Below are 20722 nucleotides of genomic sequence, written 5' to 3'. Positions count from 1 at the left end.
TTTTTCACATGCGGCACGAGCAGACTATAGATCTGACGCTAATACAATTCGAAAAGATGTCTCCCTGTGGCGCACTGCGATAACACGCCACTGAGAAGTCGTCCCTCAAAACCAAGTGTCTTTTTTTATGATTGCGGTATTAAAAACAACTTGACACATTTATAGGCACCAGAATACTTATTCTACGGTCCTAAACACCAGAATTTTTTATCAGAGCAACAAAAAAAAAATATTCAAAATTCGTGTGAGCACTCCTTTAAAAGAGACGAGCCCTTGACCACCAGGTGAGGCTCACCTAAGACAGACTTCAGCCTTAAGACAAACACACACCAAATCGTACACTAGGTCAGCACAACACGAGATTTCATGCAGCAAAGGAGTGAGGCACTGAATAAAACCAGCATGCGGGGCACATGCAAGTGCACTTGCGATCTGTTGAAGGCAAACTACAGTCAGTTAAGTTAAGAATAAATGCAAGCTCTGCCCACAACGGTCACCGTCCCATCCACGCCGGACTTTGCATACATGTCTTACTCAATTATAGTCGGGTTATTTACGTGACGTCAGATAGAATTCACAGATTTTGGACATATCACTTGCCCATGCAGGCTCGTGTTCATTTTGCTAGTTTTCGGTTGAAACATTTTACTTTTTTGCAAATTTGATCAAAAATACCAACTTCACTGCACTGCGAAACGATTGTTTCTACAAGTAACAAACTTCCAAGTTGCAATACGTGTAGTATTTGCATTACTATCGAAAATGTGCTTGTGGTTAGAACGGAAATCGTCGATCATTGCTCTGTTGCACAGATGAATGACAGGCGTGCTGCAGTACTGGGGGCAGAGCATGCATTTATTCTTAGGTTGTAACTGACTATAGTTCCTCCCACAAATACAAGGAAAGCTTGATACCACATCTGACACCCATGACCTGCGAGCACATTCGATTGCGATCAGGCCCAACACAGACTGGATTTCTTGATCGCAATAACAAATGGGCCGCTGCTACACGGCACAGCCTAATTGAGATAGCGTGTGGCATGATGCGTAAATCAAAGTCATCTTGATATCAATCAAGCTTGACTGCGATTAAATGTTACCGTGTAGCACGACCTGATCCAGATCTAGCCTAATTTGAATCAGCCCTGATTGCGATCAAAAGTTGCCATGTGACACCGGTATGAGTGAATGCACTTTGAAACATCGCGCATAATTTTGGCATGGTGGTGTTGTGCAGCAAGACTGAATGTTGTTCTAAATTTTATGACTGCAATGACTCAGTGCTGGAGTCATCCCATACTCAGCACAGAAAATTATAACCAATGGTCTTTGAAAATGAGATGCAACTTTTGCCTTGCTGACAAAAAAAATTAAAAATGAAAAAAAAAAACCACAATTACCCCTTTAAAGAGGCAGTCAACAGGCTCCGACTTCTTTTTTTTTTTATACCCCTCAAATAAGCTCGGTAATTCGTAAAGTAGACCGCGGCGATCACGTTTTCTGAATATTAAAGCACTGCGCGCCATGCAGAGCCTCCATTTCCAAAGACGATTCTCACGCTCCTTTCCCACGCCTGACCAATCCTCCTTTCACGTGCAATGCTGCACAGTCGCCGATCGCCGACTTGACGTAGCATGCAGCTCGTCGATTGGTCTAAACTAGCTACAACGACGGGCTACTCCTTCCCCCTCCCTGTGAAGGAGAAGGGTGGCAAGTATGTGTGAAAATTTGAAACCAGCTCAAACCGATGTTCTAACCCTTGTCCCTTCCTTAATATAGCACGTATTCACAAAATTCTTGTGGCAGCATGTTCACGAAGTAAAAATGTATTTCTTTTTCTATCAATTTTTTTTTACCTTGGGGGTTCTTTACTGACCCTTTAAGGAGTTTTGCACAAAATTGTTTTTGCTAGTTGTGTTGGCTAGTGGATAAGAAAAAAAAATCAAAGTTTGGATGACTTGTAACACACATGTAATAAATCTGTCTTTGTTCTAACTACATTTTTTCTGCATAAGAACACATTTCTGAAGGCACACAAATGTTCAATGTGTTGGTTTTTGTGAGCCACTTCAGAAGTGCAATTTTTGTTTGCCCAAATTGAGCAAACAAAAAAAAAACACAGAATAGCACTTTATTTTTAGCCTTAGATTTGAGGGGTCATGAATCGTTGTCTTTAATTGTCATGTGGTAATCGTTATGTAAGTTTAAAATATTTGAAAGGACACTAAAGTCAAATAACAATATATGTCTGAGTAAAAGCTCAATGTCTGAGTCAAATAACAATATATGTCTGAGTAAAAGCTCAATGTCTGACATCATCTAAAACCACAATACTATCAACAGCAGTGCCCTATTTACCGAGAAATTAAGGTAAAAGCACAAGAACACATGAGCCATGAGTAGGACATTCCCAAAATGATACCGATGATCTCAGTGTTACCGCCTACAAAAAACTCACCAGTAATCAAACTAGCTGCACTAAATAAAGAACCTTCAAGAGACGTAACAAAATGCTGCTTTTTCGTTTCTGTTTCATTCATGAAAGAAAGAACCGCTGAACGTTACTACGAGGAATAGCACGAGTAGTTCAAAGTTCAATTTTGGCATTGTTAAACTTCGTTAAACTGGGCAGGTCCTGCCATCTAGTGGGCCCCAGTTGAACCAAGCACTACTGCCATCTTGGAGGCCATGGCAGGAAATCGTTCAATGGCCGCTGTTGCTGCCGTGGCTACCGCCACTTTCGATTTGCTGGTATTATGTCGGCGGCCACGCAATAAAGCCGGGCAACGTTGTGCACAACAACAGTGATGTGAAAATTTCCGCTTTGAGCCAGGTCATCTGAAGTGTGCTAACACGATGCGGACCACTAAAACGTAGTTTTCATTGAAAATAAGCACTTCCTTGTCACAAAGGTAGCACTACGAGGTTTCTGAACCGCTATTTTAGCAATCAACATCGACTTAATATTTGCCTTTAGTGTCCCATCAAGGTGGACAGAAAAATCGCCATTTCTACCAATGGGATCCAAACCCCTGGCCTTTTAAATATATCTACGATGCTCTAACCATTGAGCCATGATGATAGGTGCTTTCCTGTTCATTTTAGTGAGTATATGTAATCCCTGGGAGCGCTGGCCACACTGCTTGGAGCTAAAGTGTGTGTGTATGTGTGTGTGTGTGTGTGCGCACGTGTGTGTGTGTGAGTGTGTGGAACACTCCTTTTGCCAGAGGGCACCACTAGGCTCGCACCCCACCCATGGAAAGGGTGTTTTTTTCACCACTTTAACTGATTTAAATTTGTATCATAATTACTACACTACAGTTCACGGTAATAATTAACATCCCTAATGCTTTTCTTGGCCTCATAAGCCCTTCTCATATTTGTAAAGCTAGCTTTCCTGCGATGCAGTTAGCCTTACTAGTGGCGGCGAGTCCATTTTGCAAGCAGCACATTCAAGCATGGTCTGCTTGCCCTATGACATGGAAAATGCACACTCAGCTCTCTCACTATAAACACACATAATAACTGAGCCCAAGCATGTCTAACTAGGGCCTCCTCTCTGCTAGAGGCGTAACAGGTGCCACCATTAGTTGGACAAATGTGCAGTGCAGAAAAATGCACTTGCGAAGCATGAAAAGTGTGTATTGCCTGTTGAATTCATTTGTTTGTGCCTCACAGGATGATTAAAAAAAGAAAAAGGCAGGGGTCAGGGCAAGATGGAATGAAAAATTGATAAACAGGGCTTTTGCTAGAGCTGATGTTTCGACGAGCAGACCAGTCTTATTCAAGGTTGCAACTAGTTTACTTAGCGCTGGTGTCTATATGCTTCGTGTCTTCTCCACGAGCATAGAAGAAGGAGAGGGCAACTGCAAAAGTTTACGGTGGGGGAGAAGGAGATAGGGATGGAACAGGATACATGAGTTTTGGAGCAGTCCTAGAAGCAGCCAAGAGCGCCTCTTGTGGCAGGCTTGGATCACCCAGAAAGACATTTCGGAGCAGGCTTGTAGCAGCCAGAATGGCTTTTTCGAGCAAGTTTGTAACTGACAAAACATTGAGAGAAGATGTAGTTTCGTTACACAGCATTTGTGAAGCAACATTTGCCCAATGCTGCCAGAATGGCTTTTTCGAGCAAGTTTGTAACTGACAGAACATTGAGAGAAGATGTAGTTTCGTTACACAGCATTTGTGAAGCAACATTTGCCCAATGCTGCATTTTTCAAACACTAAGCTTAATTGTGCAATAGCCTTATTATTGCAATAGCAGTTATAAGGCAGTTATAATATTATAAACAAAAGACAACTACAGGGCTCTCGACGCGCTTTTGTTGTCGCTGTCATGTCCCATATAAAGTCCAAATTAATAACATACCCTCGCGCACCGCATATTCTACCTGCGGGTTAAAGTGCGCGAGGGTGACAAACGCGGCTGAAGCAGATATCGAAAGAGCCGGCCCATCTCCCTCACTCGGAGGGCTCATGCCAGGCCCGTAGCCAGGAATCTTTTTCGGGGGAGACCCACTTTTTGAAGGCCTTAAAAAACACCTATTTTATTATTTTTCCTCGGTAAAACACCCCCCCCCTCGTATTTCGGAGGGGGGAGGTAGCCTCTTCCCCCCCCTGGCTACGGGCCTGGCTCACGCGGCAACATCACTCTGCTTGGGAAGCCTGCCATCAAAGCACAGAGGAAAGACCCTCGTCATCTTGAACGAGGTTGAAAAGGCGCGGGAGGGGGTCGCTGAAGCAGCAACTGTGAACTTTGCATCTAAGGGCAAAGCTGTGATCGCTGGCGCGCATGTTTACTCTGCAGCCATCAGCGGGAGGCTTGCCCACACTTCCCCAAGAGACTGCGAAAAGTGTTGCTCTCCCTGGAGTGGCCGTTTTGTGGATCTACGTGAGATTGGATCTGAAAGAATCAGCTGCCAGCATCACTTAATATAACTTTTCAACTTGTTTCATTTGCATTCATTGGTTTGCCTTTGCAGTGAAACTAACTTTTAAGGAGGGTAGTCTTTTTTGGGATACTTCAACCAAAAAATCTTGGTCTGTCTGTCTGTCCATTTGTCAAGCAATGGTTCAAGTATGACCACATCTCCAGCGCCCACCAATATTGCTCAGGTTTTAGAGTTCACACTTGTGCTATAGTTGAATAAAAAGCGAATATTGCAAACACCTGAGGCACAACATCAACGCGTCGAGGATTCTGAGGTTTGTTCCTTTGTACTAGAAAAGGCACACATAAATAATTCTAAGAACTGTAGCGTTTAGTACGTTGCGCTGACAATGTGACACTATGCACGACATAGCAAGTTGTTTACATTTTGCTAAGAGGATACGGTGCTGCCACCTACCTTGAAATTTACAAAATATGGCCTCCAAGATTTTGCAGACATGCTGCGTTCTTGCTATAACAGAATTCATCCTTTCATTTTTTGAGATTACCACGAGATGGCGCTCATGTCTCCCGCAGCACCTCCACAATCACATTCACCGATTATCTCGCACAAAACATCAAATAAATGTTTTATTCTATTCACTCTCTTCACACAAAAGACTATAGTCTTTCGACGACAGTTGCAGTCGAACATGTAGATACGGGGCCAATATTTTTTACCTATGAAGAGCCGCCCATTTTTTTATAAAACCTGAACGCGCGAGTGTCAACCAGTATGTTGATAAGCGCCGTATAACCGAGCAAAGCGGCGACATATGCACATGCTCTCACTAATAGTCCTATGCACTTGTCTTTGCTAGGCTGTTTCGGGAACCACCCCCCCCTTACTGAGCACTGTTACCATCATCCTTTTTTCATTTTCTGAACACTGTCAAGTTGAAAAAATCATTCTCACCACAAGGACGAAGCCACGAATGTGATAGGAACAAACAGTATGGTTACTCGAAGTTAAGCTGGCAGCTGACTCCTTTGCATCCAATATCACATAACTCTAATAAAACGCTGGTGTGAGGGAATACAGCCACACCAGTAGCGCTAGAGAGACATGTTTTTTTTTTTCGCACAGTCTCTTCACGTTGAGAGTGCAGCACATGGAAGGGTTCAGAAGCCAATCGTGCTGATGTCTGCCGAGATAGCACGCACGCCAGCGCTTGCGACCGCGCCCTTAGAATCAAACTTCACTGCTCGAGCGATAACAGGCTTGACGAAACCAAAAGTGTACCTGTTTCGGTGAAACATTATGTTCCAGCCACATTTTTGAGCACGGGGCTCGATGGCTGTCGAAACTTGCAGCTATTGGGTGCTGATAAATGAGTTTGGCGCAGGTAAGCAACTTTTTCGCGCAATGACGCAGCTGTTCCACCTCTGAGGAGAGGCCGCCGTGACGAATAAAGTAAGCCAAAAGTAAAGAGTTATTCTGTGAGAAATAATGAATGAATAATTATTTTATTTTGACTCGCACCTTTCATCTCAGCAGTCTCTCCCCCACCCTCTTTCACAGCTGCCCTTTCATCCTCCTTTTTTCCGATAGGATGAGAGGGTACGAAGCATATACACACAAGCGCTAAGGAGGTCTTGATCGTAATTACATGTTGATCGCTTCTACACGGCACAGCCTAGTTCAGAAAAAGCCCAATTGAGATCGAACAGCCTTGGCGTACTTGTCGAAACTTCGGCTAAAGCAAAATCCCTGGTTACGAGTTATTCATTGCATGCTAATGTCACGCAAAATGGCATGACATGGAGATGACACAGGTAGTCCTGTGACACATGGTGGGACTTCTCGAAAAACTCTATGGGAAGGGGTGCAAAGGGAGTGGCTTACCGTCTTGACCTTGTTTGAGAGGTTGTTCAGCCACTCGTCCATCTTAAATTTCACTCCGGCCATGATGCGCTGCGACGAGCTGTGGCACTGAGCGTACAGCTACAATGCGTTCACATTTATTGGAGATTTTTTTTTATGGAGGGTCAGGACCGGTGTGCAGGTGCGAGAGGAGGAGGGCACGGGAGGAGACGAGGGCAGCGTGCATGTGGAAGGAGACAAGGTGCAGGCAGGTCAGTGTGAACATAACTGGACGTTAACGAAAAGTAGGCAGCACAAAAGATTTAACAAAAAGAAAAACAACAGCAACAAGCACAATGTCACCAGCCAGCCAGTACAAGTAGTGCAATGAAAGGAAGCTGCAGTAGCTTTAGTATTGGGTAAAACTTCACGATTAACAAGAACCGACGTTACAGTTGTCGATTGCCTTATTTGTTTCCACGATTGTTGCAGAGGAGCTTCAAGATACTCAAAAGAGAAGTCTGTTTTGCTCCAACCACAAAGTGCGCCAAAAGCATGAACGTGGATACAAACTAAACAGAACTATATCATCTTTGGTTCTTTTGAAACTATACTGCACTCCAGCTGTAAGTACCCACCACTCAATGATCCAAACGTACTGCGAGAGCATTGTTTATGTATTGCAGGCTCAAGTGAGCATGGACTTTGAGACTGAAAGGAAACTGCGCCGGTGACAGAACAAAATCAAAAGTGAGCAGGATGGAAAAGTGCTCTGTCAACTTCTTCTACTTTTGTTCCATCACCCGTGCAGTTTTATTTCAGTTTCAATGTCGTACCAACTAGCACCCCAATGGACATTACTCACACACGAGCACAGCCGCGTTCGATCACATGACTGTGATTGGTCTTGGGCCAATAAAAAAGCCCTCGCCACATGTTAGGTCCGGTGTTGTCGTCGGCCCATAGACGTACGCGTTGGTCGCGGTAGTCCAAAAAGCTCAGACAGCCTCGAACGGTTAAAAACAAGTTTATTCCTATTCGGATGGAGGCGGCGGCCGAACTGCCGGGGGAAACGACAGTGGCTCGTTTCCGCCGAGCGGGGGAAAGGGAGGAGTCAACATCTGGAAGCAGTTTCAGCAACCGGTCCTTCGCGGGTTCAAAGGCTCGCTCGTGACACAGGCGTGCTTGGAACACAACATCTCCTCCCTCCTTAGCTTGTCGCTTGGAAGCGATCTGGGGGCCGCCGTGGGCGCGTGGACGCTCTGGAGGCACTAGGAAAAGAAGCCTCCGCTCGCTGGGTGTCGTTTCTCTTGTGTTCAGGGTCGGCGAGCGGCGGCGCCGATTCATCTGGTGCGAGATGCCAGGCTAAGTGAAACGAAGCTTCCGCCGAGGTGGCTGCTTGAATGGGAGGTTCCCTTGGCAAATTACCTGAACGGCGTAGCTGATTAAGGTGGCGGCGTGTGGCCTTTCCACCAATGTCGACGAGCCATGACCGCAAACCTATGCGTTTGAGTGCCGTCGCCTCAACCCAGCCGGGCTTTCTGTGGAACTGGCGGGCGTATATGTGCTGTCCACTTTCAATTCTCCTGCTATGCGGGAGCTTTTCTTTGTTGACAGTGCTCCGGTAGTCTTCGAAGAGGCAAAGGGTACCGTTCTTTTTTCGGACGACAACGAGTGGTGTCGCCCATTCCTAATGTTGCGTCGGTTCGATGATCTCTTGTTCCTGCAGTCGGTCAAGCTCATTCTCGACTGACGTTCGTAGGGCGAAAGGCACCGACATAGCTTTCAAAAATTTCGGCGTCGCATCCTCCCGCAGCTCCAGTGTGACTGGAGGTCCGTTGTTCCCTGGTATTTCTTCGGAGAAAACCGCTTTGTACTTATCTTGAAGCTGCTCCACTGACGGATAACTGAGTGTATGGTGAACTCCGCCAATGACCACTCCAAGGGGGGTGAACCAATTTCGTTCTAAAAGGCTTGATCCAGAATCGTGGACGACTAGCAAGGGGAGCTGATGGGTCTGCCCGTTGTAGTACACGTCTACGTTGGCACAGCCCAGCAGTGGAAGGGAATGTCCGGACCACGTTCTCAGCTGCGTGTCGTCTTGCTGGAGAGCTGGCGCGTTCTCACGCCAAGTAGCGCGAAAAGTGTCCTCGCTGATGAGCGTACATGCTGCTCCGGAATCCACCTCAAACCTGATAGGGCGCTGGTGTACCATAATTTCAGTTGTAATCTTCGGTCTCGTTCCGAGGTTCACAACGACGTTTAAGTCATATAGTGCCGATGACGTTAGTGCTTTTCGGCTGGTATCTTGCGTGTGGCCCTTCTGTGCGTCGACATTGTTGTTCCGTTGCACTGAAGTCTTCGGTCCGAGCTGTTTGCGCTTCGAGATGCAAGCCCTTTCAATGTGTCCCAGTTTTTGGCAAAAATTGCAGGTCGCTGTCTTGTATCGACATACCTGGGGATCGTGCATGTTGTCGCATGGCCAACAGCGCTGTGTCTTTCTGCTTGATTTCGCCTTAGACGTGGAATGACCTGACTGCTGACTGGTGTGATGCACCGGCTCGACATTAATATCCCTCTGCTGGTGACCGGCGCTCTCCACTCGTTGGGCGATGTCGTAGGCTTTGGAGAAGGTGAGACCCGTCTCCGCGAACAGGCGTTGTTGTAGGCCTGCGTCACGCAGTCCGCACACAAAACGGTCACGCAACATAACGTCCAAGGGGAGCATAGTGGTGTTAGCAGGTGTGGCAGTCGATCCTCCCTCCTGCGCAGTAGCTGCAGCTGTCGCGGTCAACGTCCCGAAATTGCAGTCAGCAGTGAGCTTTTTGAGAGCCGCTACGTATTCGGCCACTTTTTCGCCTTCCAGTTGGTCTCGCCGTTGAAAGCGGGCTCGACAGTAGACCTCCGATGGCCTTGGGTCATAGTGCTCTTGTAGCACTGCTACGATGTCGTCGTAGTCAACGGCTGCTGGAGTGCGTGGCTGAATCAGGGCACAGACTGTGTTGTATGTCTGCTCCCCACACAGTGTTAGCAGGTTGGCCCTCTTCATTGCTGCATCAGTGATGTTGTCAGCCTCGAAGTAAAATTGCAGGCGTCCAAACCACGATGACCATGATGAGCCGTTGAATTCGGGTAGCCGATTTGGGAGCCCGTGCGTAGCCATAGCTTGTAGCTTGTCAATATCATTGCGTAGCGTTGGTCCAAATCCCATCCTCGTCGCCACTGTTATGTCCGGCGTTGTCGTCGGCCCATAGACGTACGCGTTGGTCGCGGTAGTCCAAAAAGCTCAGACAGCCTCGAACGGTTAAAAACAAGTTTATTCCTATTCGGATGGAGGCGGCAGCCGAACTGCCGGGGGAAACGACGGTGGCTCGTTTCCGCCGAGCGGGGGAAGGGGAGGAGTCAACATCTGGAAGCAGTTTCAGCAACCGGTGCTTCGCCGGTTCAAAGGCTCGCTCGTGACACAGGGGTGCTTGGAACACAACACCACACAAGCTGCTTGCAGCAGCATTAAGCATCTTAGACGCTTGTGCAGCAAAATATAGTTCTATATACAGTTGTCCAAAGGATCACACAGTTGAGACATTTTCATTTGTTTGGCACTTACTACGCCGCAGTGCTACAGAATACATCTATTCTTCTTCACATTTACATTGTATGCTTTTAATTGTATCAGTAACCACCAATATAGCCTTGGTTACAAGTTAACGCGGCAGCACCCATGCAGACGCAACCGCGAATTTTTACCAGAACTTGCACTTGCTACTTGCTCGCTATCACAAGCTGCTAGCAGCAGCATTAAGCATCTTAGACGCTTGTGCAGCAAAATATAGTTCTATATACAGTTGTCCAAAGGATCACACAGTTGAGACATTTTCATTTGTTTGGCACTTACTACGCCGCAGTGCTACAGAATACATCTATTCTTCTTCACATTTACATTGTATGCTTTTAATTGTATCAGTAACCACCAATATAGCCTTGGTTACAAATTAACGCGGCAGCACCCATGCAGACGCAACCGCGAATTTTTACCAGAACTTGCACTTGCTACTTGCTCGCTATCCTAACAGCAATAGATAAATGGTGAAATCAGCCATTGCTTCGTGTCATCTTACGCTGCGGAAAACGCATCAGGTATGTGTAATAAACGGATAGTCCTGGGCCATGCCGGTCGCTGGACCGAATCACACACACGTACGTTGGCGGGTTCCACACTGACTGGCTGGTCATGTGCGCCGTATTTATTTCCTTGCAACATCGACGCCCCCGGCCGCCGGAACGGCAAACTAATCTTATCACATCCCTCCCCCCTTTATTAATGCTTGCAAACCATTGTTTAAGGTGCGTAGTGCGATACTGGTCGACGAATTCTGGTACTTCGACGCAGGACAGGAGTACTGGGTGCTGTGACAGCAAGTTCCGGTTCCCTCGCCACGTCTTCCCTGGGATCTTGCCTAGACTCTGTGTCGTGAAAACGATCCGGAGATAGCTGCCTCTGACCTACGTCCAAGCCCGGAGCAGGACCAGTTAGCTGCGTCTGACCCACGTCCAAGCTTGAAGCAAGACCGGTAGATACTGGGCTGTCTGACTTTTGGTTGTCTGCACTCAGTTCCTCAGGGGCCTGGCGGATGTGATCCAGATGTCGAGTTAACCGTCGTCCGTCTTCTAGTAGAACATCCATGGACGAAGTGCGTTGTTCGGTGACGACTGCAGGGAGCCACGCAGGTCCTGGACGGAAGTTCCTTGCGAACACCTGGTCCCCCGGGTGGCCCAAAACCCTGGGTCTTGTTTCTTGGTCGCATCTAATTTTCTGCTTAAGTTGCTTTTGTAGCACCTTGGTCCTGAGGTCTGGGTGTAGCAGGTCCAACACAATCCTCAGCTTCCGCCCCAACAACAGCTCCGACGGACAGCAACCCGTGACCTCGTGAGGCGTTGACCTGTATGTCAGGAGCATGCGGGCAATTTGAGTGCGTATATCTGCAGGGCCAGCCTTCTGCAACTTGTTTTTGACAGTCTGCACGACCCGCTCTGCAGCACCGTTTGACGCTGGATGATACGGCGGCACCAGCATTCGCCTCACCCCGTTTTTCTTGAGGAATGTGGAGTAAAGCTCACTGGTAAATGCTGGCCCATTATCCGACACGACCTTGGTTTGTGAACATAATGCGCATGCAGGAAATAGTTGCTTCAGCCGAGGGTGTAGAGACCGGGAACACTTCAATCCACTTCGAAAATGCATCGACTCCGATAAAAAAATAGGTGTTCCTGTAAGGACCGGCATAGTCCACATGCAGCCGTGACCACGGTTTCTCCGGGAACGGCCAGTGCATGACAGGCACTGGTCGTGACACTCTTTGATGCTCCTGGCAAATACGGCACCTTTGAATGGTTATCGCTATATCATTATCCAGGCTAGGCCACCACACATGGCTACGCGCAACTGCCTTCATTTTGGACAGTCCTGGATGACTCTCATGCAGCAGCTGGAGGACTTCCTTTTGCAAGGATTTTGGAACAATGACTCTGTTGCCCCACAATAGACAGTTCCCTTGTACGCTCATCTCATGAAAGCGCGTCTCGTAGGGTCTTCCCTCTGACCCTAGGTTTATCTGGCAGCCTGACCACAACGCTGCTGTTACTTGTGACAGCACCGGGTCTCTGGAGGTGGCTGCCGCAACAGCATTTGACGACAGCACCCCTGGGTATACTCCTTCCAGCATTAACACTTCGGCAGGGCAGTCAACAACAAATTCGGCAGTTCGCAGAGGTAGCTGGCTTGACCCATCAGCATGTGCAATTTGTGAACCTGGCCTATACTTCAGGTCGTAACTCTACCCCAACAACAGCAAGGCCCACCTTAGCACTCTCGGAGAACAGGATTCGGGAACTGGTTTGTCTGCTGCGAGCAGGCCGAGCAGCGGTTTGTGATCTGTGACGGCTTCGAATTGCCGGCCCCACAAGTACTGCCTGAACTTTGTAACGCCAAATACAAGGCTCAATGCCTCCTTATCTAATTGGCTGTAGTTTTTCTCCGTGGTTGCCAGGCTGCGGGAGGCAAAACCAATGGGGCGCTCTTCTCCAGATGACTCTCGTTGCGCCAGTACTGCTCCAATCCCGAAGGGAGATGCATCAGTAACAAGCACAGTTGGCTTTCCTGGGTCAAAGTGTGCCAATACAGCAGCAGAGGCCAATAGCTCCTTGCTTCTCCGAAATGCCTGCTTTTCATCAGTTTCCCAGCGCCATGGTGTTCCCGACGCCAACAAACTATTGAGCGGCTGTAATACAGCAGAAAGGTTCGGCAAAAACCTTCTGTAAAAATTAACCAACCCGAGGTAACTCTGAAGTTCCTTGACCGCTCGGGGTGCGGGGGCTTCCAGCACTGCTTCAGTCTTAGCCGGGTTTGGACGCAGCCCAGCCGCACTAATGATATGGCCCAAGTACTGGACTTCTGATTTCATGAATTCGCATTTGGATAACTTCAGTCGCAGTCCCGCGGTCTTCAGGCGATCCAACACTCGGCCCAAATTTTCCCAATGCTCTTTGTCACTGGTTCCTGTGACCAGAATATCATCAAAGTACACTACGACATGGTCAAGGTCGTGCAACAGATTTTCCATCTCTCGCTGAAATATAGCCGGAGCTGATGAAACCCCGAACGGCAGCCTTGTGAATTGGTATAACCCCTTCGGAGTGTTAATGATGACTAGCTCTTGGCACTCCTCATCGAGTGGAACCTACTGGTAGGCATCTTGCAAGTCAAGCTTTGTGAACTTCTTGCCCCCTGTAAGTCGCGCAAAAAGTTCCTCAATCCTAGGAATAGGGTAGGACTCGACGACTGTCACTGGGTTTATGGTAGTCTTAAAATCGCCGCAGACCCGAAACCCGGCCGTCGCGCTTCAATACAGGAACGATGGGCGCGGCCCACTGAGATGTTTTCACCGGTTTGATAACGCCTTCCCGTTCCATCCTCTGTAGTTCTTCAAAAACCCTATCGCGCAAAGCAAATGGTATCGGACGTGCCTTGACAAAACGTGGCTTCGCACCCTTTTGTATGGATATAGACGCTGTAACGCCGTGAAACGTGCCAAGCTGCTCCAAAAAAACTTCGTGATATTGGCTTACCAGGTCTTCCGTAGACTTCACGACGTTGACTCCCTCCGTCTGAGCGATGCCTAGCTTGAAGGCCTTCATCCAGCTTCGTCCAAACAGCGTAGGGCACGCCCCTTTTACGACAAATAGTGGTAGCTGGCACTCCTTGTCGCCAAGTTTGACTATTGCTTCCAGCTTTCCCTGGACGCGTTTCATGTCGCCGAAAAAACTTCTCAGCTGCACACTCGATGGTTCCAACGGCACCGACGGAAAAAGCTCGGCAAACTTGCCATCATCAATGGTCGACACACTAGCGCCGGTGTCCAACTCCATATCGAGCATTATGCCATTAACTTCAACCGCTATGCGCATTGGCTCCGAACTAGCTGTGTGAAGCGTCCACAAGTCGAAAACTTCGGGCTCTTCAGCAGAGACAGGCAGGTCGCCCAGGTTGTTCACGCGACTAGACTGGCTCTGGTCGAAATTTCTACTTCCCGGCTGAACTCTGCAAACTCTTGCAAGGTGCCCTTTTTGGCGGCAGTTGTGACAGATTGTGCTGCCGTGCTTACACCGACGCGCAGAATGACCTCCCTAGCAACGGAAGCAACAGCTATCATTTTTCCCCGAGGTGACAACGTTCGCTTGCTCTGGAGCTTCGTGAGATAGTAGCTGTGCTTGCTGACAGCTCAATGTGCGTGAATCTTTACGCGCAGCCTCCATAGCTACGACGGTGTCCTTTGCAGTTTCGAAGGTTAAACACGTCGTTTCCAGCAGCCGTGTTTGCATGGTTACGTCATTGATTCCGCTGACTATCTGGTCGTGCAACATGCGCTCTCCAAATGTTGCGAAATTACAGTCTTCGGCTAATTTCTTCAACGAGGCAACGTAGTCACTTACGGTCTCCCCCTCTTTTCGATGTCTTGAGAAAAACTTGAAACTTGCCACTACTTCTGATACGCGAGGGGCGTAGTGCTTGCCAAGTGTGGTAAAAATTTCGGTTAGTCCTGCTTGGGCGGGCCTGCTTGGTGCTAGGAGGCCTCATAGCAGAGAATAAGTCTCTGGACCGCAGCATGTCAAAAATACGGCTGCCTGCTTGTCGCTCGAGATGTCGTTCGCGATGAAGTACAGCTCGGCCCGCTCACGGTATTCCGCCCACTCCGATGTACTCGGGTCGAACGGATCCAGCTTCCCGACGACAGGCATGACGACGTGTGATTGTGCTGTGCCCGTCCGGTTCGTCAGTCGACCTCGTCACCACTTGTGATAACCGGATAGTCCTGGGCCATGTGGTCGCTGGACCGAATCACACACACGTACGTTGGCGGGTTCCACACTGACTGGCTGGTCATGTGCGCCGTATTTATTTCCTTGCAACATCGACGCCCCCGGCCGCCGGAACGGCAAACAAACCTTATCACAGTATGCTCTGCCTTTATTACCGAGATTAGCTGACCATTCAGCCACGCTTATGGGTTCTAGCGTGACCTCAGCTTTCACTGAAATTGAAAACCAGCCAGCTCATCAAGCTGTTAGTATCCACCAGCCTGGACCTCATGCCTCCTCAAGTGCAACAGTTTCGCATAGGACCCTCGCACGACCAGTTTACAGTCAAGCATGTTCCTCGCAAACTTCCAGCCACAGCAGACGCTTTCTCCAAAGATTCTGAACCCTAAGGATTTCCTGCATCTGCCCACAGTGTCAAGTTTTTGGTGTCACAAGTTGCGCAGGCTCTTCCTTCTACCCAGCTGTGCACCCAAAGTCTTCCAAGCTCATTGGCGATTTGATGGGGAATGCACTAAACACCTAATGTGCCACAGGCTGGCCTAAATCAGACAGATTGTGCAAAAAGATGACTTACTATTGGAAACTCTGCAGCAACTTGTCCCGCTGCAACGGCTCATGGAAAAATGTTTTGTACAATCAATACTGAGTCAAGACATAGTGAACTACCTCCACAAAAGTCACGAAGGTGGCAACCCGTGCTTGCCACTCGTCAGCAAGTCTACCTGGTGGCCAGGCCTCAGCAGCTATGTGAGAACTGCAGTAGGCGACAGTGGTGTGTGCGCAACAATGCCCATGCTTCCCTGGAAATACGTGGCCATAGACCTGTTTCACCTGGACAACGACGAATTTCTGATCGTCGTGGACTACTAGCCTAGGCACTGCAAGTCACCACACGCTCATCGGCATCTGCACAGATTGACGTCACAATGCTTGAGACCATATTCACCAGGCATGGTATACCAGGCACAGTAGTTGCCAACAATAGACATTGATTTTTTCTCAAAGGCTTTCACCAAGACTTCCTGTCAAGGGCTACGAATTATGACCTGCTACGTGTAGCCTTCACTTCCCCCAGTCGAATAATGAAGCAGAGTGAATGCTCCATCGTATGGATGTTCAGAGAAAAGCCAAGAACCCATAAATGGCTTTGCTGATGTAAAGAAGTACCTCAAGAATATATCGCTACAGTCCCGCTGAACTCCCCATACGGCGCTCTTTTCAAATTCAGCTAGCAACATCTGCAGCCAAGCGAGCTCCCAACTGGCTGCAAGCCACATACTTCAAGGACAGAGACAGGGTGCAAAAGTAATGCCAGGCACGGGACTTCAACAGACACTTTACAGTTCACAATTTCGCACTCTCGATGAAGGGCAGGAAGTTTAGGTCCATGAGGCCAGCACACGGGCAACTGTCCTCAGAACAGCCCACAGGTCAGTGAAGAAGACTTTGCCACACAAGCTGCTTGCAGGAGCATTAAGCCACGTGGTACAGATGCCTATGGAAGTCCTTGCGAGAAATCATTGACGCCTAACCCCATGCACCTGTCAGCAGACACTACCGAAGCGAAGCACAGCAGTGTCAGCGGCAGTTTGTAATCATCGGCTGTGAATGGTGAATGAACAGATGGTGAAGTTAATAATGGTGATACTGTTAGAACCCTTTCAGTGGAGGGGTCGATATAACTGGCAACTGGGTATGAGATGCCCACATTGGAATGGGAAGTAATAGGAAAACAAGAGCAAGGCTTGTAAGAGACGTCTCATAGAAGGAATAAGAACTGCTCCCTGATGCACAACTCTCGCAGTTGTTTTAACAGCTAGAGGCAAACCTCCTTGGCCAAACACAAGGATGGCACAACCGTTGTGGATGTTGTGTCAAGACCAAGTGGACTTGTGAAAGGCTGTGCATATTTTTACCTCGCTTGGAAAATGGGGATCCAGAGTTCTGCTACACAAAGGGACCAGCTGGGGAGAACGTGTCATTAGATTCTGGCAGAAATGAAAAGACTGTGAAATATAGTGACAGATTCTAGCATTCTTTTTGCACAGTGAGAAGGATTCATATTTTTAAACCATGTTTAATAGTAACCAAAAATTGGCATGTTGCCCAACCTAGCAGAAGAGTCTTCAAGTTCAATTATGGAGTAAGTCACTTTGCTGTATGTAGTCATTTAGTTTGATGCTGGCATGTGCACCATAATTCGTCCAGAAAATTATAATATAGTAATAAACACCCATCTCTGCTCTATTTTGGCCTGCTTGTGAGGTAAAAGGCATTGCACAGTGAGAAGCGGCACTGTCTCCACGTGTGGAGTGCACACGCATGCAGCAAACTGCAACGCTCAACCACGAACCGTTCTTGCACCAACTGTTCGCAGCCTGGGTTGTCATGTGTACACACAACTTCATATTTGCCCCAGATAGAAACGTTCTGACTACAAATGTATTGTGGCATTTTCCACATCACCATTTGGTGATTAAACACTCTGACCGGTGAGGTTTCCTTTGTGCCAAATATAGGTAGCATAAAAATTGGCTCCCAGTCTCTTTAGGCGACATTTGTGGCAGCGCAGTGCCGCTCTCGAAATGTGCCTTACTGGCAATTTTCAAATAAAAATATAGCAATTACTTAATTTTGATGCCTTTCAATATGTACTGATATCAGCTAGATAACAAACATAAAGTAGATACACATGAAACATTGCTTCCTTCACCCAACAGATGATATGGTACGGTGCTGTGGTTCACAATTACGGCGTATCATTTCCAGTATGACCCCATGACTTTGGTCACCTCCTAATCACTGGCTGTGCTCTGCTTAAACACAGAGAATGGGGCAGCATACCTTAGCTGGAAATTCCGAAGGCTTCTAATTGGTTGACTCGGTAATAAAAGCCCCATCACGCTGTATCAAATAAAGGCTTTTCAGAATTACATTTCCTCTGATGTGCAAAAACCATGATCGGGTTATGAGGCACATCACAGTGTGGTACCCCACAACCGATTTTTACTACACAGTGTTCCTTAAAGCACACCCCGTGCACGGTGTGCAAGCTTTTTTTTTTCTTTCATTTACTCCCCCTTCCCAACTGAAATGTGCCTGACGCAATGAGCTATTTGACACTACAACAACATTCATCGAATTATAACTCCCGTCATTTTTTTTCTCCTCATTGCAGCACACGTGAATAAAAGATCATGCATTGCTTGGTACGATATGAGGCACTTCCAACATACAAAAATGGGGCAACCGCAAGCAGCCATGCAGATTCCATCAAGTGAAAATGAAGCAGCCATGCTGTTTTTAGCAATTACAGCTAATAAAAACATTTGCGCACAGGACTTTCAGAGGAACAAAATATCCTGGTAGCCATCTTTTTCAAAGCCGAGGCCATGAGTGAAAAAAAAAATGCATGTACCAAGACATGGTGTATCACCTGATGTCATGGTGTATCAACCTTTAAGGAGTACCGAAGCGAAAACAACACTTTTTGTTATAAAAAAAAAGCTCACCTTTCAAGAGCCCAGAAAATGTACTGGTAAGCATGAGCGCGCACTGAATAATTACGGATTTTCACGAGCTAGTTTCCATTTCTGCGACACCATGACGTCATAACACGTCACAGCTCCTCGTCACATGCTCACGTGAGGTATCATGGCTTTTCCATGGCTGCTCTGATATACTAGTTATGCACATTTTTGGTTCCTGATGCCATCACAACTAGCTGTTCACTGCTGCGTTAAGTTACAGTAGCCCGATTTCACACTAGTGTAAACATCAGTAGGTGCTCCGTGAAAATTGACTTTAATGTTGAAATAAAATATCTTATCAGCATTTCCTAGACTTCTCAGTTTCTTGGAGCCATCTCTGTATACAGGAGATTCGTATGGATGAGTAAAGTCAGCTTCGAAGATTGCCATCAGTACTTCTCTCATTGACTAGTATGCATCCAGAAAGCATATCACACTCCAAGGACACATTAGATAGAACCAACATCTTACCACTGTTCATCTTAACGTGTATCGCCACAGGGAGAGGTGATAACTCGGGGTTAACTCACACCCACACAAACTGACTTGTATCTTTGCACATTAAGGGAAACTAAAGGGTATTATTAAGTAGAGCTATACTGAAAGATTAGGCTTATGCAATAAGCGATTCACCATTCCTAATAAAAACAGAGCATTTGTTGGCGAGGAAACTGCAAAATTGGAAATTGGAGTGCATCCCTTTGCCATCTTCTGCGGGTACCTCAAAAAATTATGTCTGATCATTTATCTACTGAGTGGCTTACAGGTAAAAAAATGGCTAGCACAAATTTTTACAATAGCTAAACGTGCAGCAAGCCTCAGTTACTGCTGCATATTAGAGCCGTGGAGCTCTCAGAGGCCCACCGTTTCGCAGAAATCAACATCTGAAGAGGTGGCGTGAAGTTATATAATTTGCGTGGGCAATTCAAACTTAGCAGCTGCACTAGAAATGTCCGGTGACTGTTTCCGATGAGAAAAATTCATTTATTGGCACGTAAAAAGCAGCAATGTACTCCCACGCGGATAAACAACCAATCTAACAAAACTTAGTACTTTACTTTAGTGTCCCTTTAACAGCGTACCCCACATTACGCCTTGTGCAACCCAGGCAAGAAGGGTTGACAATGGCCCCTGTCGCGCCAGTACAAGTTGCCACGGCAATAGCAGCGACTCACAAGATCTGCTTGGATGGAGCCCTTCTTTTTGGAAGTTGGCTTGGGCTTTGTTGTCCCAGGGTGCGTGACGGTCACCTGTTTCGGCCTTGCTGCATCGCCGCTTCCGAGCGACCCCGAGCTCAGCTTTTTCTCCTGAAAAACACAATAAATAAATCAATCAATCAATAAAATAACTTTTATTTTTCTAGGAATTTCTTGTAGAGACAGAGACTAAAAGCTTTAACAGCCTGACGATGCCCCTGCCCCCGTCAAGTCATTTAAGCATTCACCTTACAGTAAAATCCTGAGCAGTTGCCCCCCCCCCCCCCCTCTCCTTTGGTAAAAGATAATATGACAAGATATGGAGGGGGACACCCTTACTTGGTTGTGGAAAAAAAAATTAAGATGGCCGTGAAAGAGCCGCGAAAAATAGAGAATGCACACCCACATGCTCCTTGCATGCTCTTAAAGAAATGCTTTATTGAATGCACACGCATTAACTCTATTTATTAAACTGCCAGGAATCCTTGTGAGAAATTTCATGAGCCATGACAAGGGGGAATAGACGTCCTCGAATGGTCCGACGATTTGAAAAAACTCAGAATGCAACTCTGAGGCACCCCACTGTAAGAGTACCGAGAAATTGCACACAAATCTATTTAAAGACTCTTAGAACTTGGTTTCCTAGAAACCACTGCTGCAGGATTCCGCAGCAGAGAACAGGCTGAATAAAATAATAATAAAGGTGGGAGGAGAGGGGGCACTAGCTTGGGTAGGGGCGCTTGCTCTAGGTTTCATATTAATGCATACAATAGGGTGCACGTTATATATAAAATTTGCAGTTCACACTGAATATACAGCAGAACAAAAAGGGGGGAATTGGGGGAAGAAAGACGAAAAAGAAATACAGCATGATCTATGAGAAA

The 20722-nt window shown here is 47.2% G+C and overlaps 1 protein-coding gene across 6 annotated transcripts in view; it reads right to left on the bottom strand.

The window, feature by feature from the left end:
• Positions 1-20722, bottom strand: part of LOC119181314 (uncharacterized) — a 119947-nt gene that overhangs the window by 40502 nt on the left and 58723 nt on the right. For 4 of the 6 annotated variants that reach the window (XM_075875952.1, XM_075875954.1, XM_075875957.1 and 1 more), the window contains 2 exons: positions 19818-19949; positions 6779-6877 (listed from right to left, as the gene is read on the bottom strand). In XM_075875952.1, the coding sequence (XP_075732067.1) occupies positions 6779-6877; positions 19818-19949 (231 nt within the window). The remainder of the gene's footprint in view (positions 1-6778; positions 6878-19817; positions 19950-20722) is intronic. The other 2 variants (XM_075875953.1, XM_075875956.1) reach the window with 1 other exon arrangement.

This window comes from Rhipicephalus microplus, chromosome 10 (assembly GCF_043290135.1).
Source record: "Rhipicephalus microplus isolate Deutch F79 chromosome 10, USDA_Rmic, whole genome shotgun sequence".
In the NCBI taxonomy this organism is placed as follows: domain Eukaryota; kingdom Metazoa; phylum Arthropoda; class Arachnida; order Ixodida; family Ixodidae; genus Rhipicephalus; species Rhipicephalus microplus.
Note: the sequence above shows the minus strand (reverse complement) of the source record. Positions and strands in the feature narration are given on the sequence as shown.